This window comes from Alosa pseudoharengus, unplaced genomic scaffold (assembly GCF_046254945.1).
Source record: "Alosa pseudoharengus isolate Yale_2024_CS ecotype anadromous, Long Island Sound unplaced genomic scaffold, YU_APseudo_1.1 YU_APseudo_1.1_scf_2, whole genome shotgun sequence".
NCBI classification, from domain to species: Eukaryota; Metazoa; Chordata; class Actinopteri; order Clupeiformes; family Clupeidae; genus Alosa; species Alosa pseudoharengus.
Window position 1 is genome coordinate 28,676,311 of NW_027468663.1, and position 13,383 is coordinate 28,689,693.

Below are 13,383 nucleotides of genomic sequence, written 5' to 3' on the forward strand. Positions count from 1 at the left end.
CTTAAACCAGTAATCAGCGCTTATCTCAGCATGCAAATCCAGCATTTCTGTTTACAGAATTCCGTGGTATGATCATTGCCATTTGCGGAGCACAAATAGCCTGTTCCAGGATGCAGTGTGGAGAGCTTTTGCTTTAGCTTCTGTGCTGTTTGCTGGTGCAAGCAGGCCTTGTGTTGAGCTGCTGCTCCACCACCAACACATTTCCACTAGCACGGTGCAGACAAATAGAGCTATTTTCATCCCCTGCCGAATTCTCTGGGGGTGACACTGATGGCCAGACTCGCATCAATCTTTGTCGACGGGGCTCTTTGCCGCGTTTGTGTTCCTTTCACACTGAGATGGCTCTCCCACTCTTCCTAATGGTACTGTACATTTCACAGGCTGAGGGGTGGTAGTTGAAACGCCTTTTATTAACAGAGGGACTATCACAAAGCTGTGCGGTTCATTGCCGTTTTTTGAAGTTCCATTCAGGTAGAGAGACTACTTTTCCATCTGGTCCTGGGAGGACATAGAATTACTTAGACAGGTCAACAGCTTTTTAGAATGAAAGAGAGAGCGAGAGAGAAAGAGAGAGAGAGAGAGAGAGAGTCGTTTTCACTAAACATTCATGATGATAATCCTGGCACGAGGAATAATTTTGTATATGTAGATTTATTTTTATCTCTACAATATAAAAGGATGTCAATCATGATGTGGTCATGCCAGTAGAGTGTATTGCAACTGAATTGAAAGAGCAAGAGAAGCAGAGACTGAAAATGAATAGAGAGAAACGCGCGTGTGTGTGTGTGTGTGTGTGTGTGTGTGTGTGTGTGTGTGTGTGTGTGTGTGTGTGCCTGTGTCTGTGTGTGTTTGTGTGTGTCTGTGTCTATGTGTGTGTGTGCATAAAATATTTGTGTACGTGTGTGTGTCTGTACGTATGTCTGTATACATATGTGTGTGTGCCTTGCTCCTTGTGATAGATGTTGTGTGCTCTCCTTGTTCAGGTGTGGACTCAATGTCCCATTACGAGCAGGCCATCAGGCAGGTGAGGTATCGCAACTGGCACCCCACTGCTCTGCTGGAGAGAAGGTTCCGGCTCAGCTGCTCGGAGCTCAACGGACGTTACACCAGCAACGAGTTCAACCTGGAGGTCAGTGAGCCATCATCACCTCCATTTCCTCTTTTCTCACCATCTGCCTGCTCCTCCCTCCCTCCCTCCCTCCAGACCTTTGCTCTTCCTTTTACACTTGCACTGTCTCTTCTCTCACCTCGTAATTCATGTTCTAATCTCTTTTATAGTCTGTCGGTCCGTCTGTCTGTCTCTCTTTCTCCTTTTGTCTCTGAAATCGATATGATGTGATACGATGTGGTTTTATTGTCAGTTTTCACTGAAATGTTGCATCCCTAGTCAGCTCTGTTGAAGAGCCTCCTCCTCTCCTGCTCTCTCCCTGTCTCAGTCCTGCACTCATCTATTCATTACAGTTAACATGCCGTTGATTCTGATGTTGATTAAAAGTGAACATGTTCTTCTGACTGAAGTGTGGCTTGTCCCGCCCCACAGGTTGGTGTGGTGCACAGCTCAGTGGTCGTCGAGCATGTCAATCACATGGCTGCCCAACCACAGTACATGAGACCTGTGCATCATCCTGTCATGGTTCATACTGTCAGCTCCAATCACATCTCAGGTGAGAGACAACAGAATTTATGATAATTCTATCTCTGTGGGCTCTGATTGAAAAGAGTTCTTATGCACAAACAAAGAATGGCATCATATGAAGCTATTTTATATAGAATAGAACTAGAGTCTAGCAAGAATCACCATCATCACATACAGTAGATAGCTGATATTAGTTATTCAATGTCTACATGATGTACAAGGCCCGAAACAACAACAATACAAATATATATTTCCAGTAAGTTGCTCATTGTAAAATGCTATTGGATATTTCACCCCAATAATTGCAGACAGATGGGCCCATCATTTTCCTTCCATGTCATTTACTCTTCACTGTCACACACCCTTTTCTGTCCTGGCTTGCTGGTCACCTGCTTGGGAAGCACACAAAGGCAAATGAGTGGCAGTGATTACACTTTGGTGGTTTAAACCGGCTTTTATAGTTTCTCAATGACAATAAACCATTTTAAATATAATATATCCTATCATGTACGGATTGGGCCTGAGGCAAAGAAATTCTAAAAATGCTCAAAATGATCTCTAAAAAGGCTCAAAATGGACTAGAATTCAGCAATTCACAAACTGCAAATGAAGTTGCTGTTTTCACCCTTCCCACAAAGGCTTCACACTATTCTTGAATTTCATCAGCAAAGAACAATTCCTCTTGACTCCTGCCTTTGATGGGGCCATTGCTGCACTATTATTAAGTCACATGTTAAAAGGTACATCAGGTTGCTCCAATTAGGGCCCCTAGTTAGCGCCATTGATTTGACATTATTATCGACCCAAGTATCGGTTTGGAAGATGTTTACAAAATGCTAAAAATACTTACATAGAGAATGTTAATGGAATGTCAATAATTCTTTGGGGATTCGGTAACTGTGGTTTAAAGAAGCAGGGTGCAATTGAGTGTTTTATCGTGTGAGCACAACTAAAGTCAAAGACCATTAAAAGATTAGCAGAGTCACATCTCAGACCCGAGGGAATAGCATTCTATACCAGACAGGCAGGCTTAACCCTCCCACACAGAAAACATTCCACTAGCTTTCAGCTGCCTCTCTCTCACACACACACACACACACACACACACACACACACTGTGACAGGGTATACACACTTTTTTTTCAAATGCACACAAAAGGAGATGGATGTACATTCACTGTGTGCAGGTACACACACATGAACACACACACACAAACACACACACACACACGCGCGCACACACACACACACACACGCGCGCACACTAACACACACTAACACACACACACACACACTAACACACACTAACACACACACACACACACACCTACATTGTGGGCTGAGAAAGCACTGGGCTCTTGTGGGTGAGTGAGAGCGTATTGTGGGTGTGGAGGAGCAGAGATTAGTCTAAGCCTTCCAGATCACATACACACACATTCACACACAAGGGACACCAGTTAGCTCCCCAAGGACACACAGGACATACAACCCACTGCACTGAGGGCAGAGAATCTGTATCTCTCTCTCCCCCTCTCTTGCTCTCTCTGTCTGTGTGTGCGTGTGTGTGTGTGTGTGTGTGTGTGTGTGTGCGCGCGTGTGCGTGTGTGTGCGTGTGTGCGTGTGTGGGCGTGTGTGTGTGTGCGTGTGTGTGCGTGTGTGCGCGCGTGTGTGTGCGCGTGTGCCGGGTGGGTGCGTGAGAGAGAGAGAAAGACACAGAGGGAGGAGGGGGTGAGGTGAGAGAAAAAAAAAAGCATGCAAAGATAGGCAATGGAGGAAGGGTGGGGAGAAGAACACTTTCCACAAAACACACACATTAATGTGTACACACACACACGCATAGACACACCTTCCTTGCCGTTCACATGCTTTTAGGACCCTGGCAGGCATGTGTATAAATGAATTGTAGAGAACACAGGCCATTCCCTGCAGGATTCTAGGCTGACCTTGTCAGAGCCGGTATATGCATTATATAAAACCTCTCCGCTCCCTATCACTGGGCAGCTCTAGTGTGACAGACTCCCAGTTGTCAATGACCCACTTGCCTGCTCCGAGATTTTTCTGCTGACATTAAAATGCAAGGGCTGAGCGTACGCACAAACCGTGTGGGAGAGCGTGATGTTTCTTGCTTATACGCTGGAGGGCTGATTAGGTTGTAATCCAGGGTTTCAGTCATGCCTCGCGACACAACCACTGGCAGTAAAAGTCAATTACCAATGGCACTCAGGGATACAGGTTCCAGCTTGTGTCACGTCATATGTACCGTTCAGGTTTGTGGGTCCCGACACAAATTAAAGCTTGTAGCGATAAAAAGGTCTCCATCAGTTTGTTCTCTCTCTCTCTCTCTCTCTCTCTCTCTCTCTCTCTCTCTCTCTGTCTCTCTCTCTTCCTTTCATCTGTCTACTCGTACAGGCACCCCTCCTGCTGCCACTGTGGTGATTGTGATGTGTATAGCCGCCCTTGTGGTCATTGTGGTGCTGGGCATCTACCGCATCCACACCACCCACCAGGACGGCACCAAGGCGGACGAGGAGGGAGGCAAGGAGGCCGAGATGGACTGGGACGACTCCACCCTCACAATCACCGTCAACCCCATGGAGGTGAGAACACACCCCACTCCACCTCCACCACGCCCTCCATCTGGACCACAGAATGAGAGGCCAACATGGTGGATTTTTTTTAAATAGGGGGGAAGCAGATATACCCCTTAAAAATGTATCCCTGATGTTATTCTGAGGACAGGATGAAACGTCAGTGTTGCACCGCATTCTTTGTGAATTGCATGTGTGTTGCTGTCTCAGGTCTCATATTGCAAGAGCTTGCATTGTTTGACCTTGATATTGAAACAAGAGATGAAGATGTACAAAGGGCAAATTAATATTAGTAAACAGCCACGTTCCCTCAGAATTACATCATTGCTGTTTGATCTAAGACATTTTTGTTTTGTCAACAAAAGATACATATCCCTCCTCCCCTCCCCTCAGTGAAAGCTAAGCCTGATGGGAAGGCCAACTCAGCAGCTCATTACCTTTGTCTGGATCAATACGTCAATATGTCAATAGATCAGAATGTCTCTCGCTAGCTCAGTCTACTGATCCACTTTCATTGGTAGGATTCAGTCCATCACAAAAAGCTGGTATGAATTGTCTGAATTGATCAGAGCAAGTGGAGGTCAAAAGTCACGGATGTTATCCTGCTAACAGTCCCTATGAGATAGGAGAACTGTGAACTCTGAAGTGTTGGCAGTGCCCTGAGCTTTTTTGAGGAGATGAATGTTAAGTCATGCTGAAAGGGTGTGTGTGTGTGTGTGTGTGTGTGTGTGTGTGTGTGTGTGTGTGTGTGTGTGTGTGTGTGTGTCCTATAGAACATCCAAGCTGCTGAGGGAGCAGAGGAGGCGAGAGAGGAGGAGGATGAAGAGGAGGACGATGAGGAAGACGAAGAGGAGGAAGATGAGCTGGCAGAAGAGGCGTCCAGCGGGGAGTCAGAGGAGAGTGACGAGGAGGAGGCAGAAGCACACAAGGCCAAGCTGGAGTGGGACCACACTACGTTACCATATTAATCAGTCACACACTTGTTTTACTTTTGTTCACTCACTCACACACACACACACACACACACACATAAATATAAATACATTAACAAACAACACACAGGAAAAACACACAAAGGTGCACACACACACACACACACACACACACACACACACACACACACACACACACACACAAATATAAATACATTAACAAACAACACACAGGAAAAACAAAGGCGCGCGTGAACACACACACACACACACACACACACACACACACACACCACACACACACACAGCGGAGTTAGTGAACCCATGTTGAAATTATTAATATCACTAATTTAATTTTAACATGACTGACCTTAGTACATGACATTTTCTTTTCGCTCATCCTTATATTGATGCAATATCGCCCCCTGCTGGCTTCTCTATGGGATTGCACTGAAAGTCCACATTTCAGCCTGAACGTCAAGGCCATGTTCTACATTAGCTCTTACAGGATCTTCAGTTAGATGAAAAAAGAGAATGTCACAATAAAAATTCACAATTGGACACATCACTGACATTGACATTGACACTCTGAGACAAAAAACTTTGTGGTTAATGTTTGTCATTAGACTTTATTAACAGCATTTTTTACATAACAAGTTTTTATCATTACTTTTCAGGATTGAACATTATGTTCACTTTTAAGGTGAGATAGCTTGACCCCACATGGCAATGCATTCACCGTTACAAGTTTTTCTTTTTTCTTTTTTTCCTTTGCCAAAATAACACAAAAATATTGCATTTATTTGCAATGTTAAATACCTTAAAAGTTGTTTTTTGCAATGAAATATATATGATATTGATGATATTTTTTTCATTTGAAATCTAGGAGAATATGTTTATGTCAGATATTCAGAGAGATTTTGATTGACACATTGTTAACAGAGATATAGAGATAAAAAACATTATTTCAAAGTACAAAAAAAAAAATCTTTCCAATCTCCTTTTGATAGGCTCCTCTTTTTATTTCTTTCTCTTTTTTTCTTTTAGTTCCTCTTTGTTTTTGAAATGTCGTTAGCTATGAAGAGGAGGGAGAGAAAGTGTACATTTTCTATGCCTGTCTTCTGTATAGCAGTAGAGACTAGTAGATGAACTGTCACCCCCAACCCCTCCCTCACCCTTACACACACACCTCGTCCTGCTCAACCTCTGATCTGTCTGGTCGTGTCCACTCTTGCTTGCCTCTGAGAACTGCCCGTCTGGTCTGGCCTGTCTCTCTCTCTCTCTCTTTCTCTCTCTCTCTCTCTCTCTCTCTCTCTATGTTTGCTGTTGACTTTTGTCCCGTGTCCTTACTCTGACAGCAGCCAACTCTGACCCCAATGAGGTCCTCATCCGGACCAAACCTCCATCCATCTGACGGCTGACACTCCACCCCCCCCCCCCCATCTCCACCCCAACCCCCCTCCCCTGCCTTCAGGATGTTCAGGTGTCCCTTTGTCCTCTGGAGAGATGAGAGGTGTCTCCTCCACCAGTGGCCGCAGGTTAAACCGCTGGTTAACCTAAAATATAAAAATGGGGATGGGGCCATTCAAGTCCACCCTTCAAGTTCCTCACTCTTTGGAATATCCCAGAGAGAACACCCATCATCACTTTACATTGAATCCTAACAGGGATTTAAAAGTGCAGTCAGTGTTTTTTGTTGTGAGAAAACCTTGAGTATTTTGTTGGCCCGTCAAGTCTAAACAAAGGCATGTTAAAATGGCTATAACAGATTGCACTGTATGATAATTGGGGTGGGCTGTTTATGTTTTTTTATTTCATGTCCTTAGACAGGAAGTTCTGAAGCATTTTCATTTTTTCACAACAAAAACTACTTATTGCACTACCTAAGTCTAGGGAAGTGGGTGTTTGACCAGAGGTGAGAGCGCTGTTTAACGGAGTACCTCAGATGCCGGCCTTGCTCTGCCCCAGTTGTTGGCCCATACACAGGGGAGGGAAACATTAAGTGATTTCATAGTCCAGGCAACAGGTGTCGCTTGACTGAAATGAAGGGCTGTGGCAACGGCTCAACACTCGAAGGGCGTTCACAATCTGTTGCTGATAACAAACTAGCACAGAGCAGAACATATCATTTCTTTTCAATGGCAACTCAGCTACTTAGCTAACAGCTAGTTAAAGTCATATTTGCCATGGAAGGTTGACAAAGCCATTTTGAATGGTACATTGTCTTCAAACTTTAAGATCATATCATTTCACATGGAAAAGACAACCCAATATTTATGAGTTTACAACCGGCACAGGTAGCTGCATTGGATGCTAAAACATTAAGGGAAAATGTCCATCAAATCTAATTTTCATTCAATATTTTTTTTCTGCGGCCTTCACATTTTTTTTAATGGTCTCTTTTACATCATTTTTTGTCGGGTGAGACTTGTATCCTGGACTATACATGGGCTTTTACTGACAAGCGAAATGAGATAGTGTCGGGGGCTTTCTGTAACTGAAAAATTGCTTGTTTTTTCTTAATCTTACCCTCGGATTTTGCAACTGCATTTTGAATCTGTGCATTTGGTTACATGTAATGTCTGTAGCAGTGGTTAGAATGTACCATTACGCCATTGACCCCCCTCTAAAACCTGTGCTTGTGATGTCATTATTGTGAGACACCCCTCAACCCAACCACTCCCCTCTGTCTCTGTAGAACTTTTTGCCACGTGTTGATGAAGGGGGAAAAAAAACAAAAAAAAACAGACCTTTAAGACCATGTCAGACTATTCTTTTATATGTTTATTTGTTTTGTTTTGTAAAGTTTTTTTTTTCTTTCAGTGGTCACTGCAGCACTTTCTGTACATTGACCAATAAAGACTTTCCTTAGAATGAGTGAATACTGGGTCTTTCTCATCATCATTCACTCTCTGCGTGTGTGTGTGTGTGTGTGTGCTCAAGCGTGTGTGTGTGATGAAAAGTCAAATGTTTCATGAGATATAATATAAATAACATCAACACCCATAGCATGTAACATCCATTGTTCCTCCAGTTGGTCAGTCAAGGTTGCTTGTCAAGTTAGATATGTGAAACATAAAGAGACTTCATTACAGGTGATGGCCACCTAAGCAATATCCAAACACATCTCTTTGTCTTCATTTTACACAACCACTTAGAATGGTGGCATTATGTTGGGCTATGGATCTGTTCTCATGAAGTGAGTTTCAATCAAAGATACTAATCAGTTGCACATTGTCAACAAAGATCCAAGCTAGTTGATTTAATGATTTTCCACTAGATGTAGAGTATGTAAATATATTGAAAGTAATTCCATGAGGACCACAGAGGTGATTGCCAAAACTACATGCAGCAACAGCACACACAAGCCATGATGTGGTTATGTGTCTGTGGTCAAGGTCTAGATTGCTCCAGGCCATACAAGGTCAAATTGCGTGGACCGTGGAGGCATGCTCAATGCTTTGAGTTGAGTTTAGTTTCAGTTCCTCTATATAATATTTCTCTCTGTACGTGAATACAAGTTAATGGAGATGATGACCCAAAGAAACTGTAACAAAGTGGCACTTTATTTAATATTGATTAATCTGTAAATGACCAAGCATGGAAAGCAGTAGTTTGTTCATGTTTAAAGAAAGAAAGCCAAACAAAAATAATAAGACCGATACTATGTTTCTGGGTTTTCCAGCTGAAACAGGGCTTTACCTCTCCCTATCTACACAATGCTAGTGAAATATGCAAGAATGGACCCTTTTAAGCAGCAAACATGCTATATCAATTAATTAGCTCCATCTACATAGCCACTGTTCTAGGAAAACATAATTGCATTGGCCTTTTTGTTGTTTCAACACGCCTAATCTCATCATTATGTGATAAGGTTGGGGGGAGATGTGGAGGACCTGGAAGAGAGAACATAATTCTAGCGTCCATAATTAAGTTTATTAAGAGCAGCACATCATGGTGGTGACCTGGGAGGTTAATTAGATTGTAGAGGATGGGTGTATCGGCACGAGGAGACAAAACAGGGGTCGACTAAAACCTCTGGGCCAGATCAGGCACAACAAAGATGGATACGGGCCGCAGCAGGGCCAGATCAAATATGGAGTCCACCGGCCAAAAGGAGGGGTAGGGGACTACTCAGGCGTCTTTTTATTCTTCTTGTGTGTATTTTACTTCATACCATTAATGCCTACAACTGACATGTAATCAGCAGTTGCAGATGATTTTAAATAATTACCTCTATGCAGGCACACAAGCAGTGCATGCAGTAGGAATTGCGCAATCACTGTGCAGGTGTGGTGAAAAAACTTTGATTTTTCAAGAGGACTTCATTAAAATAATAGGACAAATAACAAGAAATAGAAAATAAATGAAGAAAATACTAGGGTAACAATATCTAGGCCACATTTAAATGTTCAGGTATACTGAATTTATAATCCACTGACACCATGATGACCATGATTACTACAATGAGTAAAAGTAAATGTTAAACATACACCAATAATGAAAACACACAAATAGATAGATTGTTTTCATAGTTTGCATGCATAGCAATGTGAAAGGTTTAACCAGAAAAAAGGAGTTTCAGGGAAGCAATGATGGTGATAGGCCATGGAGAAAAGCACAGCTGAACATTTCTGTTACTTTGCCTTTTAACCATTTTACCTGAAATGTTCGATTATGTTTGTAAACATTAATACAAGGTGAAAACATTCTGTATAATTATACTTTAAAATCCATAGAAATAACGGCAAGGCAACATGATGTCTTTGATTAAGGACAGAAGTTTAACAGACATGTAACATGTAAACTAACCAAGGAAAACAAAGAAATAAAAACAATGATTAAACATATACATTTAAGCATAGTTGAAGATGTTTAGCAAAGAGAAAAACATAAAAGAAAATAAACAGCAAAATCAGTTGCAAGATTAGTAACTTCAGGCTTTTATAGAAATAAGCGCGATCAGGACATGGCTTTCACAACATGGACTGAAAAAAAATATTTTTAATAATAATAATGAGAAGAAAACATAGAAACACAATGGGGTCCTGCAGCTTCGTTACTAGGCCCCCAATCATGAAGCAGTCCAGAAGATTTACCATGTAGGCCTATTTAAAGAATTGTGCAGCATGTCTCTCTCTTTTGTGTAGTCAAAATGTTGGGATCCATATCAATATGGACCTCTGGTCTTTGGACCTGTTCCATGAAAGTCTCGCAGCTAGAGATGTTGTGAATCTTAGAAGGCTATCGCTGACCTGGTAAGTGTGATCATGTAAGTGTGACTAAAATCTCTCAGACTCTCATGCTGTGTCACATACACTTTTTTCCCATTTGAATCCAAGCCAATAATAAGGCGGTCACAGTTACTTGAATCTATGTGGTGTGTGAAATTCTCTCTGACATAGTGAGGTAGGTAATTTGCTCCAGCTGCGCGTAAGTTACCCACTTCATAGTATGGGCTGCCCTGATTGGGTAGAAGTCGACCATCTTGAATATTATCAATTCTGTTTTGGAATTCATGGAAGCCAAAGCTCCCCTATTTTGGATTGTATCTCATGACAATCTGCTTGTTGTTGTCAAACCTAATGTACTCTTTAGCAAACAAGAACAACAGCTATAGCCCATGCCTGGGCTTTGGCCGACCAAATCCTGAATGTTTCAGGTCTTCAATTGTTTTCAGGACTTTAATCGTTTCCATGGCCCTCTGGAGGTAACTGGAAAAATATGTAATATGTGATGAATCTTAAAAAGTAAAATAATTCACCTTTACAATTTTACATTTAAAATAATATTGCATGTATAAACAGTTTCAAATTACTGCATTGCATCTAATAATGAAACAGCAGCTCTCAATACGCTATATTCAGACACATTGTCCCAACACCCTCTTGGAAGTTTCCCCACAAACTGACAGGATAAAAGCTCACCTAATTACTATTATTACTATTGGAAGTCATTAAATAATTTCTTCATATAAATTCTTTCAATGAAAAAAACAAAATACATACCTTCAGCTGCTTGTGGAGGTAGACGATCTCATTACTGTAATCTAAGCTACTTACTACGTTTACTGTGTACCTTTCTTTAAAGCTTTCGTTTCCTAAGATATGTAAATACACTACAGAGGAAGCGAAACTGCATTCCATGTACTATAGGGGCGTAACTGGGTGTGTAGCACATAAATAGGCCTTGGGAAATCCCAAAAATCCCTCAAAAAGTCACACAGGGTCATGTTACAATGAAAAAAGAGACGTGTACAATTAATTACTTATAATACAGGCAAAGAAACATTAGTGGTAAGTAGTAGAACCCAAGGATTGATACTACACTATATATTAACTGGTGACAGAACCATCCCATAAACCCCTCAGGCTAGTCAACATGAAGATGGAAGGTTGGATGATGTTACAAAGGGGTAAACAATTGTGAAGTAGGGTGTTGAGAGAGGTAGAGATAGTCACCAGGACAAGAAGGTTCCAGTACAAAGAAAAATTATTTTAAGCTGCCGGCAGGTTGACACAAGACAAACAAGTACATTTAGGGCTCTATCTATAGCGATCTAAAATGCATGGTCACTGGCAAATAGCTCATACATTTAGGTGGTTTTGTTATGAAACGTCAGGCGCCTAGTGCAAAAAGGCGGCTCTTATGTTTCTTACTGTAATTGGGGGCCAAGCAGCGAAGCTGCGAGGCAACCCATAGTGTATGTGTTCTTCTTCTTATTATTATAACGAAACGCTCATTTGCCATTGAACCATACAGTAAAAAGTGGGGAAATTTGGCACATTGATTCGGTATAGTCATATGATTAATTTCACTTCATGAAATTATGTCAAGTGCTCTAGCGCCCCCAATGTGTCAGATTTTGCATTACATCTATGCGCTTAACGTTTCAACCATACAAATTGCGGTATACTTGGAATCCTTGGATGAGGCCGAACTCAACGCACCCCATGACGTCAATTTCCGCCATGTTGGATCTTCCGCCATATTTGATTTAATCAAAAACACTTAAAAAGCATCAAAGGTCATAAAGTTTGTCCGATTTTGACGAAACTTGGCGCAGGTGATCGTCAGACCATGCTTTTTGGAGCCATATTCAAAACCCATCGCCCGTCGTGACCAATCAAGTTTGGCGGCAAAGCCGTCAAACAGGAAGTGAAGTGATATCAGCAAGGTTTTCGCGTATCAACACCAAACTCAGTATAGGGTCTCAGGACCCAATTAGGAGGAGGCTCAATAAATTTGATGACTTTTGACCTATAGGTGGCGCTATAATTAGCAAAACTACATTTTGGCCTGCATGGGGTGATGTGTTTGAAATTAAAACATATTAGTGATCTCTGTTAATACTTTGGGAGGTCCTTAGGCTGACACATATCAACTTTTGACATTAACATAATTGATTGGACAGCCATATTGGGTTTCATCAAAAACACTTAAAAGTTTTCACAGGTCACACATTTCATTCAATTTTCTTGAATCTTGGCACAGATGATCTTCAGACCATGCCTCACAAACCCATTGCTTTTTGGACCTATATTCAAAACAGGTCGCCCGTGACGACCAATCGAAATTGGCGGCGAAGCTGCCAAACAGGAAGTGAACTGTTAACTCAGCCAAGCTTTCACATATCAAAACCAAACTCGGTACATGGGCTCAGGACCCAATTAGGAGAAGGCTCAATAAATTTGGTGGCTTTTGACCACTATGGGGGCGCTATAATCACAGGAAGTAGGCTCATATCTCAGCAACACTTTCACATATCAGAACCAAACTTGGTGCATAGACTTGAGACCCCATCTTGAGGGTGCATAATAATTTTGGAGTCTTTTGACCACTAGGGGAGTGCTATAATCACAGGAAGTAGGCTCATATCTCAGCAACACTTTCACATATCAAAACCAAACTTGGTGCATAGACTTGAGATCCCATCTTGAGGGTGCATAATAATTTTTGAGTCTTTTGACCACTAGGGGAGTGCTATAATCACAGGAAGTAGGCTCATATCTCAGCAACACTTTCACATATCAAAACCAAACTTGGTGCATAGACTTGAGATCCCATCTTGAGGGTGCATAATAATTTTGGAGTCTTTTGACCACTAGGGCGGTGCTATAATCACAGGAAGTAGGCTCATATCTCAGCAGCACTTTCACATATCAAAACCAAATTTGGTATATGGACTTCGGACCCCATTCTGAGGACACACAATCAATTTGGTGAC

The 13,383-nt window shown here is 41.9% G+C and overlaps 1 protein-coding gene across 1 annotated transcript in view; it reads left to right on the forward strand.

The window, feature by feature from the left end:
- Positions 1-5,192, forward strand: part of clstn2a (calsyntenin 2a) — a 132,201-nt gene extending 127,009 nt beyond the window's left edge. Inside the window, exons 13-16 of the mRNA XM_076293209.1 lie at positions 984-1,129; positions 1,541-1,664; positions 4,046-4,233; positions 4,998-5,192. Coding sequence (XP_076149324.1) covers positions 984-1,129; positions 1,541-1,664; positions 4,046-4,233; positions 4,998-5,192 — 653 coding nt within the window. The remainder of the gene's footprint in view (positions 1-983; positions 1,130-1,540; positions 1,665-4,045; positions 4,234-4,997) is intronic.
- Positions 5,193-13,383: the final 8,191 nt, after the last annotated feature.